The 12249-nt window shown below is 33.3% G+C and overlaps 1 protein-coding gene across 2 annotated transcripts in view; it reads left to right on the forward strand.

Moving 5' to 3' along the window:
* The window catches only part of LOC127737783 (autophagy-related protein 16-1-like), a 35499-nt gene extending 23637 nt beyond the window's left edge, over positions 1–11862 (forward strand). For both annotated transcript variants that reach the window (XM_052248701.1, XM_052248702.1), the window contains 7 exons: positions 1605–1676; positions 2974–3094; positions 4004–4177; positions 5860–5944; positions 9627–9674; positions 10402–10500; positions 11426–11862. In XM_052248701.1, the coding sequence (XP_052104661.1) occupies positions 1605–1676; positions 2974–3094; positions 4004–4177; positions 5860–5944; positions 9627–9674; positions 10402–10500; positions 11426–11519 (693 nt within the window). In that variant the 3' untranslated portion in view covers positions 11520–11862. The remainder of the gene's footprint in view (positions 1–1604; positions 1677–2973; positions 3095–4003; positions 4178–5859; positions 5945–9626; positions 9675–10401; positions 10501–11425) is intronic.
* The last annotated feature ends 387 nt before the right edge of the window (positions 11863–12249 follow it).

Below are 12249 nucleotides of genomic sequence, written 5' to 3' on the forward strand. Positions count from 1 at the left end.
CCCAAAGGGCCAAGTGAGCTTTTCTCATCACTTGGCTCCGTTGTCGTCGTCGTCCATCGTCGTTAACTTTTACAAAAATCTTCTCCTCTGAAACTACTGGGCCAAATGTGACCAAACTTGGACACAATCATCATTGGGGTATCTAGTTTAAAAAATGTGTCCGGTGACCCGGCCAACCAACCAAGATGGCCCCCATGGCTAAAAATAGAACATAGGGGTAAAATGTAGATTTTGGCTTATATCTCTGAAACCAAAGCATTTAGAGCAAATCTGAAGAGGTAAAATTGTTTATCAGGTCAAGATCTATCTGCCCTGAAATTTTCAGATGAATCAGACAACCTGTTGTTGGGTTGCTGCCACTGAATTGGTAATTTTAAGGAAATTTTGCCGTTTTTGGTTATTATCTTGAATATTATTATAGATAGAGATAAACTGTAAACAGCAATAATGTTCAGCAAAGTAAGATCTACAAATAAGTCAACTTGACCAAAATGGTCAGTTGATCCCTTAAGGAGTAATTGGCCTTTATAGTCAATTTTTAACCATTTTTCGTAAATTTTTGTAATCTTTTACAAAAATCTTCTCCTCTAAAACTACTATGACAAATTTAACCAAACTTGTCCACAATCATCATTAGGGTATCTAGTTTAAAAAATGTGTCCGATGACCCCGCCCGCGAACCAAGATGGCCGACATGGCTAAAAAATAGTACATAGGGTAAAATGCAGTTTTTGGCTCATATCTCTGAAACCAAAGCATTTAGAGCAAATCTGATGAGGATAAAATTGTTCATTAGGTCAAGATCTATCTGCCCTGAAATTTTTACAAAATATTTTCTACTGTAACTACTGGGCCAAGTTCATTATAGATAGAGATAATTGTAAGCAGCAAGAATGTTCAGTAAAGTAAGATCTACAAACACATCACCATCACCAAAACACAATTTTGTCATGAATCCATCTGTGTCCTTTGTTTAATATGCACATAGACCAAGGTGAGCGACACAGGCTCTTTAGAGCCTCTGGTTGCTATATCTGACATATATCATCTAAATATCACATTTGTCACTGATATGACAAATTTTCAGAATATAGGTATGTGGAATTGTAGTGAGGGGTGTATATCATATGGCTTGATTATATTTCAGGTAGTAGTTTTAAGTATTTTGACTTAAATTGTAGCTCAGAAATTATACATTTTTCCTGCTGAAGGTCAGTGGTTCTCTCCATGCACTCTTGCTTTCTCCACTAAAAACTGGTGCCATGATATAGCCAAGGTTGCTGAAATTAAAATTTTAAAACACCAAAACATAAAGAAATAGAAATTATACATGATAGATTGAAATTATTTTCATGTAGATATTTAAATTGAATGAACAGAAATGTATACACCTTACAGATCACATATTTTATCAGTGAGTTGACCTCAGTTGGAAAGGAAGTGGGTGAGAGATTCTAATGTGTAAACACTGATTTGTTTTTATATAACCAAGTGTTTGTCAAATATAATTATATGAAATCTAAGACTGAATTTTTAAAAGATAATTTTATATCACTTGCTTGGTCTTTTACAGCTATGATACAGATTATTTTGTTGGTTTTCAGGAAAACTATATATTGGGAGCATCTAATGATTTTGCTAGCCGTGTTTGGTCACTTACAGATCAAAGGTTACGGGTAAGTAATGATCTTAATTATATTAAGGTATCCCTAGAGTTAAATTAAGTTTAGTTTTGAAGTCATTGTTATGGCTAGGAGCAGCAATGGTATGATCTGGACTACTGCTTATTAAAAGAGGAAACAGTTCTTTAAAATAGTTAAATTTCTCTTTTACAATTGTATTTTTGTGTTTCTGATGGAATTGAAAAATTAGATTTCGTTATTAAAAAGTGATGGCATATGAAAACTATTATGCAATAAACTATTGAAAAGTTATAATATTATCAAAGACATTTAACCCTTTCAACGCTATACACGGCATATGCCACGATGACGTAATCCACACGCCACTGCTGTTCGCGGCATATGTCGCAATTACGATGGATTTTTCATCCTGACTCGTAACTATTCGGTTTTCATTCGGGTCCTTTTTCCTCGTTTGAATCTAGAATATATAAGGTCCCATTTGCGCTTGAAATCATGGGAATTTTAATGGTAAAAGCATGCAGTAGAAGAAAAATAAAACAAAAATTTTGACAAATGCAAATGGCAGAAATCGAAAAAGACGCTGTAAATATGAAAATATTTCATCATTTCTATGGCGAAACTGAGGAGAAAACGAGGAATAGTTAACAGGTTTCCTGTTATCTCAATGTGTTAATTACATTCAATTCGTGTGGGAAATATGATTTGGTTGATCTTTACGAGACGTAGAAAAGGGGGGAAACAAAGGTTGATTGAAAATTTTGAGGACGGAGCGACTTATTTGAGCCACGTTTACATTATACGTTGTGTATGGTGCAAATACGCTATGGAATCGAGCAACTGGTGTCTTCTTTATTATATGGCAGATAAAACAACAAAATAAATGAAGATTAAAAGTTGTTTTTATTCAAAATTCAACACAAATACAATAATTTACACCTTTTACCTGTTAATTACCTGAAAATGCAAGTAGCTTGATGAAAATTTTACTAAAATAATTGCATAACATTACAGTTCATGCTCTCCTGAGCATTTTTCATGCACTATCTTTGTCTGTATCTCTAATAATAAAAAAAATACAGCAGTCTGAAAAGGAATATACTGTTCTATTTTTTTGTGTAGCATTGAAAGGGTTAACATTCTATGTGTTATCCATGTTCTGCTGGAAAGATTATCGTGGATTAGGATAAACATCTTCAAATGAGCTAATGTAAAAACCTTAGGTTATCATTATACTGAAAACAAGTCTCAAAACGAGTAAGTAGTTAAAGTATTATTATGTATTTTCAGGCTGAAATGAAATATTAATATGTCTATTTTTTACTTCCAGAGTACATTAACTGGACATAGTGGTAAAGTATTAGCTGCAAAGTTTTTAGGAGACTGTAGCAAAATTGTATCTGGTAGTCATGATAGGACCTTAAAAATCTGGGACCTCACGAGAATAGCTTGTAAGTACCAGTAACTATGGACAGTGTTCAAAATAACAAGCCTCCATTATGTTACAAACAATGTCCTTTCCTAGTATCAGTCAGCAATTATATCCAAACTGCCTAGCCTTTTCTTTTCTATACTTAAATCCAAGATGACAGGAACAGACAAGTTTAACATAGAATTTTTTTAAAGGTAAATACATTTTGCTTGGATACCATCTCAAAGACAGGATTTTATTATGTGTTGATGATTCTGTTATAGTCCAACAAAAAAAATTCATTTGATGCCAATCTGATATCTAAGATGGCTGCCATAGTTTAAGTTTGTGTAATACAAGATCATATGGTAAAATATATATAGGCAGCTTCTTCCTGTATATTTATGTACAGAATGAGTAAATATGCATTGATGATCGTATGTTGTCATAATTGTGATTTTGGTTCTAATCTGAAAACAATTTTTGTACTGAATATTATTTTAACATACAAATCTATGACAAATACATGTCACAGCTTGTAATTCTTCTAGGACATTATTTAACAGATTGAGTCATATTATTCATGGAGGGTGATATGATAATTCTTTTTTGAATTTGTGATTATGGAAATGAACTGGAATTTAAGATTTTGACTACTATATAGTTTGGATTTTGAAAATACAAATAAACTGCTCTTCCGGACCCTATGGAAAATGAATTCAAAAAGTTTTTTAAAATTCTCCTAAAAATCAGCAGTAAGATTGTATATGAATGAGGATATTATGTTGAATATGCTCATTCCTAAAAGGAGAAGGTTCACACATAATAGAACTGAAATCTTTGTCTTTTGGGTTTTTCACTGAAGAACTGTTAACAATGCTTTCTCTATAGAATATAATAGAAATGTGATGTAGATTTCTTTCTAATATTTTATCTCCATCTGTTTTAGGTATCAAAACAATTTTTGCTGGGTCAAGTTGCAATGATTTAGTGACCTTGCAAGGCTCAAACATCATCAGTGGACATTTTGACAAGAGATTAAGATTCTGGGACAGTCGTACTGATTCAAGTAACACAGAAATTATACTTCAGGGTCGACTGACTTCACTAGATCTATCCACGGGTAATAAACACTGATGTTAGATATGAAAGATAACAATATAAGAAGATATATGCTGTATTTGCCAAAACCAATTCAAATATTAGATCTATATTGTTCTATTTTATGATTCAGACAGTTTATGTTTAGACAAGTTAATACAAATGGATTACCAGAAATGGAGTTTGAAAATATCACCCTGCGCTAAAATATTAATTATATATATCTTCAAAGTATTATTTTGTTATAAGTTGCTTACCAATAATTTGTTTTTCTCAAAAAGCAGACACTACATTGTCCTTGTCTTCATTTCAAGAAAGTATAAATTAATCACAAAAAAGATTTAAAGCTAAAAAAATAATTGATATGAACCAACTTGATCTTTTCTGTTAGGTAATATAATTGTTGATTATAAAACCATCTGACTTTGTCACTTTTTTACAAGAACATTACTATAATTTTTCTTATTAACAGAAGAGATGTCTTGAACACTGCTCCTCCTTTGTAGTCAAAACCTTATTTAAAGTTCTTATTTGTCCTTAATAAGGACTATTTGCACTGAATATTTTTACATTTGATTAGGTCATGTCATTCAGAATACAAATACAATAAAATTATTATTATTATTGTCCCCCGCGCAAAATGTTGCCAGGGACATAGAAATAACGGGCGTCCCTCCGTCCGTCAGTCAGTCCATCTGTGCGTCTTTCCGGTCTTGTTAGCGCTCTGTCGTGTACAATTCTTGCAAGATTTTTATGCCCCACCTACGATGGTAGAGGGGCATTATGTTTTACGGTCTGTTCATCCGTTCGTTCATTCGTTCATTCGTCCTTTTGTTCGTCCGTCCGTTTGTCCGTCTGTCCCGCTTCAGGTTAAAGTTTTTGGTCAAGGTAGTTTTTGATGAAGTTGAAGTCCAATCAACTTGAAACTTAGAACACATATTCCCTATGATATGATCTTTCTAATTTTAATGCCAAATTAGAGTTTTGATGGTCCACTGAACATAGAAAATGATAGAGCGAGTGGGGCATCCGTGTACTATGGACAGATTCTTGTTATGAAACTTATATCATAGGTTTATATCAGCAATGTCTTGGACAAGTTCCAAAATCAGTGGTTATCAATTAATTTTAAAAGAGTTATGCCCCTTGGAAACATTAATTATATGGAAAATTGCCTTATGAGTGCTCTAATTTGTACAATTCTTGCCAGATTTTTATGAAATTTATATTATAGGTTTATATCATCAATGTCTTTGACGAGTTCAAAAATCAGTGCTGATCAATTATTTTTAAAAGAGTTACACCCCTTGGAAATATTTATTATATGGAAAATTGCATCGGCAGCGCTCTCATTTGTACAATTATTGCCAGAATTTTATGAAACTTATATCATAGGTTTATATCAGCAATGTCTTTGACACTTTTGAAAATAAGAGCTGATAAAATATTTTTAACGAAATCACACTGCATTTGCTCTGAAGCCTTCATTTCTCTAAGATTCTAAGTGTTTTTTTTAGTTATTGCCCTTGTACCTTGGATAGATAAAATATGTGCAACGTGGGGGACATTGGAACTCTGTTCTTTCTTATTATTATTATTATTATTATTATTATTATCCAAACACAAATACTTCTCGTTTGACTTCACTGTCTACAAAAGTCCAGAGAATAATATTCCAAAACAGAATTATGAAATATTTTTCAGATCGTTCCCAGTTGTTATGTTGTACTAGAGATGATTCACTGAAAGTCATAGATTTGAGAATGAATCAAGTGTCCTCTACATTATAGTAAGTACATCTGTTTTGCCTTTTTAGGGTTATTATTCAAAATATTGTTAAAAAGTTGATCTTTCACATATGGTTGTGCTTATTTTAGAATTTCATTCAAAAAATTTTTACCCTTATGATTTTTTAATTGGATTACTCGTATTTTTAAAAATATTATTCAAACTAGTTGCTGAATTCATTTGAGGATGCTTATAATGAAACTATTTCCATAACTATAGACCTAGATTCATTGTGTACAACTTTTTTTTAAGTTTTTGCACAATAACTGAAGTTGAAATATAATTTAAAAACTTTACACATTTGCTAATAAGCACAAAGAGACTGCAAGTCATTTATGCTAGAAGATATGCTAGTAATATTTTTTATGCCCACGCTGCAGCAGAGGGGGCATTAAATGTTACCATTGTCCATCTGTACGTCCATCTGTATGTACATCTGTATGTACATCCCAAAATAAGTTTTCTAACTTAAGTTTGCCTCAACCAAACATTATGAAACTTACACACAATGCTTATTACCACAAAACACAGATCAAGATTGAATTTGGGTGGCATCACTATTACCTTTCTAGAGTTATGCCCCTTTACAAATGGAAAAAAATTGCTGAATTTTCCGTTTCTGTTATTGAACTTTAGTTTGCTACAACCAAATGTTATGAACTTATACATAATGCTGATTACCACAAAGCTCAGATCAAGTTCGAATTTGGGTTGCGTCACTGTTACAGTTCTCTAGTTATGTCCCTTTATAACGTTATATGAAAGCAGGGGCATCATCTGTGTCCCATTGACACATTTTTCATTTTTAGGCAGTTAAGCTGCCTTATGCGAGCACCCTAGATTTGTGTTCTACCCAATAGATGCTGAAATACGTGCCATTGTTATTATCTAGCTGGCTATTATGTTATTTATAACTAATTGGACATTTTTTTAATACTTTTATTTCTGGAATACAAAAAATATGACCAGAAAAACCTTAAATGATCGTCGAACTACCCAAAACTTTTGAAGTTGCACATAGGAAGTAGTGCTCAAAAGAAATCCGTACGTAGTTTATTATCCCCTGTGCTTTTGTCTACGATGTCAAAGAACAATTGTATGAAATATTTCATCGCCGAAAATCGGTAATTACAAGTCGTTTAAATTTCCCAAATGGCAAAATGCGCAGGTATATTGTTCATGTACAACAAATCTCTATGATAGAGGAAATAAAGTTATGTAAGTGGGCGGTAATTCTTAACCTATCTTGCCAAATAAGGTTGTTGTTATTTTATGAATGAAACGAGGTCATGCAACAGATGCAGACGTTGAATGGGGTGTTTAAGTAATGTGGACAACTCGTCCCCGAGACAAGTCGGACTGAATCCAATCAACCGTCTAAGAAGACAACTTTGACTGTTTGTCAGATTTACTTAGGGTTTCATAAAATATTAGACAAACATGTCTAGCGGAGTCATTAATCTTTTGTTTGTGCATTGGGGTCTATTTAGGGGTATTTGGAGGGGACTGAAGAAGGGAGGTTTTTACTATAGAACCCTATGGGATTTTATTTTTTTTTAATTTTCAAATGACTTTTTCTCGAAAACAGTAAGTGATAGACACATGCAGTCTTCAGTAATGAGAACAGGACAATAAAAAAAAAATCAACCAAAATATAGGGTGAGTCCCTGGGGGGCATCCCAACCCCCTTCAGTTTGAAAATGTACTTTTATCTTGTAAACTGTCACGATCCCCACCCCTAAACAATATATATACTTATATGGGACAATAAAAGAAATCAAATGAAAATAATTTGGGGGAGTCCCTGGTGTCGTCCCACCCCCTCCTGTTTGAGAACTTGGAAATGGTCGAGATCCCCACCCCTAAACCATATATATTCATGTATGGGACAATAAAACAGATCAAATGAAATATAGGGGGAGTCCCTGGGGTCACCCCACCCCCTCCTGTTTGAGAACTTGTAAACGGTCGAGATCCACACCCCTAAACCATATATATTCATGTATGGGACAACAAATCAAATGAAATATATGGGGAGTCCCTGGGGTCACCCCAACCCCTCCTGTTTGAGAACTTGGAAATGGTTGAGATTCCCACCCCTAAACCATATACATTCATGTATGGGACAATAAAACAAATCAAATGAAATATAGGGGGAGTCCCTGGGGACACCCCACCCCCTCCTGTTTGAGAACTTGTAAACAGTCAAGATCCCCACCCCTAAACCATATATATTCATGTATGGGTCAATAAACAAATCAAATGAAATAAATGGGGAGTTCCTCGGGTCACCCCACCCCCTCCTGTTTGAGAACTTGGAAATGGTCGAGATCCCCACCCCTAAACCATATATATTCATGTATGGGACAATAAAACAAATCAAATATAATATAGGGGGAGTCCATGGGGACACCCCACCCCCTCTTGTTTGAGAACTTGTAAACAGTCAAGATCCCCACCCCTAAACCATATCTTTTCATGTATGGGACAATATAACAAATCAAATGAAATATTTGGGGAGTCCCTGGGATCACCCCACCCCCTCCTGTTTGAGAACTTGGAAATGGTCGAGATCCCCACCCCTAAACCATATGTATTCATGTATGGGACAATATAACAAATCAAATGAAATATAGGGGGAGTCCATGGGGACACCCCACCCCCTCTTGTTTGAGAACTTGTAAACAGTCAAGATCTCCACCCCTAAACCATATCTTTTCATGTATGGGACAATATAACAAATCAAATGAAATATTTGGGGAGTCCCTGGGATCACCCCACCCCCTCCTGTTTGAGAACTTGGAAATGGTCGAGATCCCCACCCCTAAACCATATGTATTCATGTATGGGACAATATAACAAATCAAATGAAATATAGGGGGAGTCCATGGGGTCACCCCACCCCCTCCTGTTTGAGAACTTGTAAACGGTCGAGATACCTACACCTAAACCATATTTATTAAAGTTCATCATTTCAAAAAGATTTGAATGACATACAGGGTCAATCTCCTATGTGTCACATATGCATATCACTTTACTAGACCAAACCAATATGAACTGGACTTTTCCCAATGTCAGGAGACCATGGGAATGACGAATTATGGGGGCTTTGTTTGGGAGACTTCGTAACGGCATCCTGTTACAATTATTTCTTGTTTATTATAAAATTTTATTGATGCAAAAAATGAGTCTAGGTTAATTGAATTTTCTTTAATTATTTATTAAATTATTTCTGGGCCTATAATAATTTTCATTTATGGCTCATTTTAAAGAAAACATATAAATCTTTCAAGCAGTGTAAAGCCCGAGAATGTTTGACCAATTGTTTTATAATCACCTGTCATTTTATTCCAAACTTGGTATGGAGTAACATCATGCACTTGGGGGTGAAGATGGGGGTCATTTACATTGATATATGAGTTGCTTTTGAAAACCTTGATGAAATATTAATTAATTTGCCTTAATAATCAATTTGTTTAATGAACATATATGTACAATATTAGAATGTTTAATGTTTGTTCTTTCAAATCTTAAAAAAAAATTGAAGCAACACTGCCACAGTTTTCATAATTACGTTTGCCTTGGTTTTTGGTTAACTGCCTACAGCGCTTACAGTGCTTTGATTTAAAGTAACCATTGAAGTGTCTGGAAGAATAATATCTTAATTATTTTCTATTTTTCAGTGCTGACCACTTTAATGTGAGCTGTGACTGGTCAAGGGCAGTGTTCAGGTACACCTTATCTTTTATTTTATTTGCTTCTATATTTTAAAGTAAGAAACCAATCACCGTATTACTTTTTAGAGTTTAATATGACATTGGATAAAAGTAATATGTATACTCTCATTAGTTTAAGATCTTTAAAGTAACAAGAAGAAATATTACAATATTATTTGCCATAGAATATCAGAACAGAGGGGTTATTACCAGACCAGTGGATACATGAGGCAATATTTTGTGGACAATTTTGTTCATTTCAAGGAAACATGACTGATACCAAAAAATGTACTTTAATGGCACACATGTACATGTGTGATAGTGTATCTGTTTGACATGTGATTTCTACAGTGGAAAATGTCTTGTTGTGCATGTGATTAACATAGACATCTATCCACCCATTGTAAAGTAGTCCCAATATCAAAACCTTCTGGACCATAGATTTTAAAAAGTATTGTAATGGTCTAATACTCTATATTGTAAAGCCAAAATAAGGCTGTGTGTAAATAGGTATGAATCATTACAATACTAAATTCAGGAAAACCTATTGATTGAAAATTACATCAACTTGTGTTCTGACAACTAAATATTTTCATATCACACATCTCCTTATTTTTTAAGACATATTAAGTTCACTTTCATTCTGTTAACATTGTTTAAAAGTTAAACAGCAAGTATTGTTGAAATAGGGATATATAGCTGTGAAATACGAAGGGATTATAAATGAATCTGTTTATTTCAGCCCAGATGGTAGTTATGCTATAGCTGGTTCACATGATGGCTCAATTTTTATCTGGAACATTGCAAAAGAAAAAGTAGAGAGAGTACTCAAAGAACATAAGTATGTACAGATTTGAAAATATATTAATACACACATAAACTGTACAAAATCTTGTAAAAATGTTTTCCCATTTAGACTTTAATGTATATTTTAATTACAAAGTTTGAAATAAACATTAAAATTAAATATAGTTCATTTAAAAAGGTATGTAATTTTTTTTTTCAAGGTTTATTAATTTTCATGAATCTTTCACAGATGTAGGGGAAATTAATTGGAAAGGTTAAAAGTTTACACAATTACAAGGGGGGGGGGGGGGGGTGCTGCTGCTGCTTCAACCATTTTGGGGTTGGGGTTAGCAGCTGAGAGATTGAGTACCCACCCTTTTCATATACTTTGAATAACACAGATACATACCTTATCATATATTTGTTGAAAAAAAATCTATTTAAAGCTATTATGCTTACATTATTTCATGGAGTGATAAATAGATTTGACAAATACCTTATGCATTAACAACTGTAGTTTCAATCCCATCTGAGAAAAAAATTGACATCTGATTAGTTTCAGATATTTATGATTCAATCAGCAACCATATCGCATATTTCATCTTAGTTTCTTTATCTTATCATATATCATGAAGCTTGTAAGGTTACCTATTCCAGCGGCTCATCCCTACAACTCATTACATAGGAAGTGCCCCCCCCCCCCGATTTTTCCAAAAGTTTGTAAAAAGGAATTGTACATTTTGTGATTGTTAACAAGTACTTTCCATCTGTGTCTGAAACTTACCTTTAAAATACAAAACATTAAAATGTACTCGAATCTACTTATGACTGGAAACACATATGATGATATATAGAGGTAGTAATTTGATGATACATAGAGGTAATAATTTGATGATACATAGAGGTAATAATTTGATGATACATAGAGGTAATAATTTGATTACGCAATATGTGGTTAAATTGGTTTTATTTTTTTTCAGTAATGCTGTTGTAGCATGTGCATGGCATCCTTCTGGACAATATGTTTTGAGTGCAGACAAACAGAAAAAGGCAGTCTTATGGTCAGACATATAAACATCAATCAGAATGTACTATGCGGTACTAACACATTGGATTCAGTTACAAAGATTTGTACTAATTAAATCTTAAACACACAAATGGTGTTTTTGTGAGAGGTACAGAGAAAATGGATAAAAATGCTTTGACAAAAGATCATTTTGATAAGAAAACAAAATTTGTATTCCCATCAATGAAAGGTGATGATGGAATAACATGTCTATGATTTTCAGATTGGTCATTCCAAATTTATGGGATTTCAATTATTAAAAACTTTGCTATTCAGAGCACATTGCATGATAACTCAACTTTGTTTGACAAAATGTTAAGTTTTTGAAAGTAAAACTCTATTTTAATTTTGCTTTCATTTTTTTAATATTTATTATTCTTGATTTATGGTACTTAAATGGTCAAAATAAGGGGACAGGTTTATCATGTGCTCATGACATAGTTGTGTATTTTCAGCATAAGATACAATTAAAGTAGGGGAATGCAATTCATAAATTAGCTGATTATTTTTTAAAGAAGAGCATGGATATATTTATCTTTCAGGATTGTAGCTTTCATTTATTTTGAATCCTCAGTTCAAAGGTCATCTCTCTAATTTAAGTCAGTTTTTATGGTCTCAAGGATGATCTTTATATTCAGGTTTTATACTGTACTATATTTGTTGTATGGAATGATTGTATGGTGTACATATCTGTTTTGTAGTGTTTACCTGACTTTGACCTCAGTTTCATTGTTTTTT

The sequence above is a fragment of the Mytilus californianus genome, unplaced genomic scaffold (assembly GCF_021869535.1).
Source record: "Mytilus californianus isolate M0D057914Y unplaced genomic scaffold, xbMytCali1.0.p SCAF_4, whole genome shotgun sequence".
Classification (NCBI taxonomy): Eukaryota; Metazoa; Mollusca; class Bivalvia; order Mytilida; family Mytilidae; genus Mytilus; species Mytilus californianus.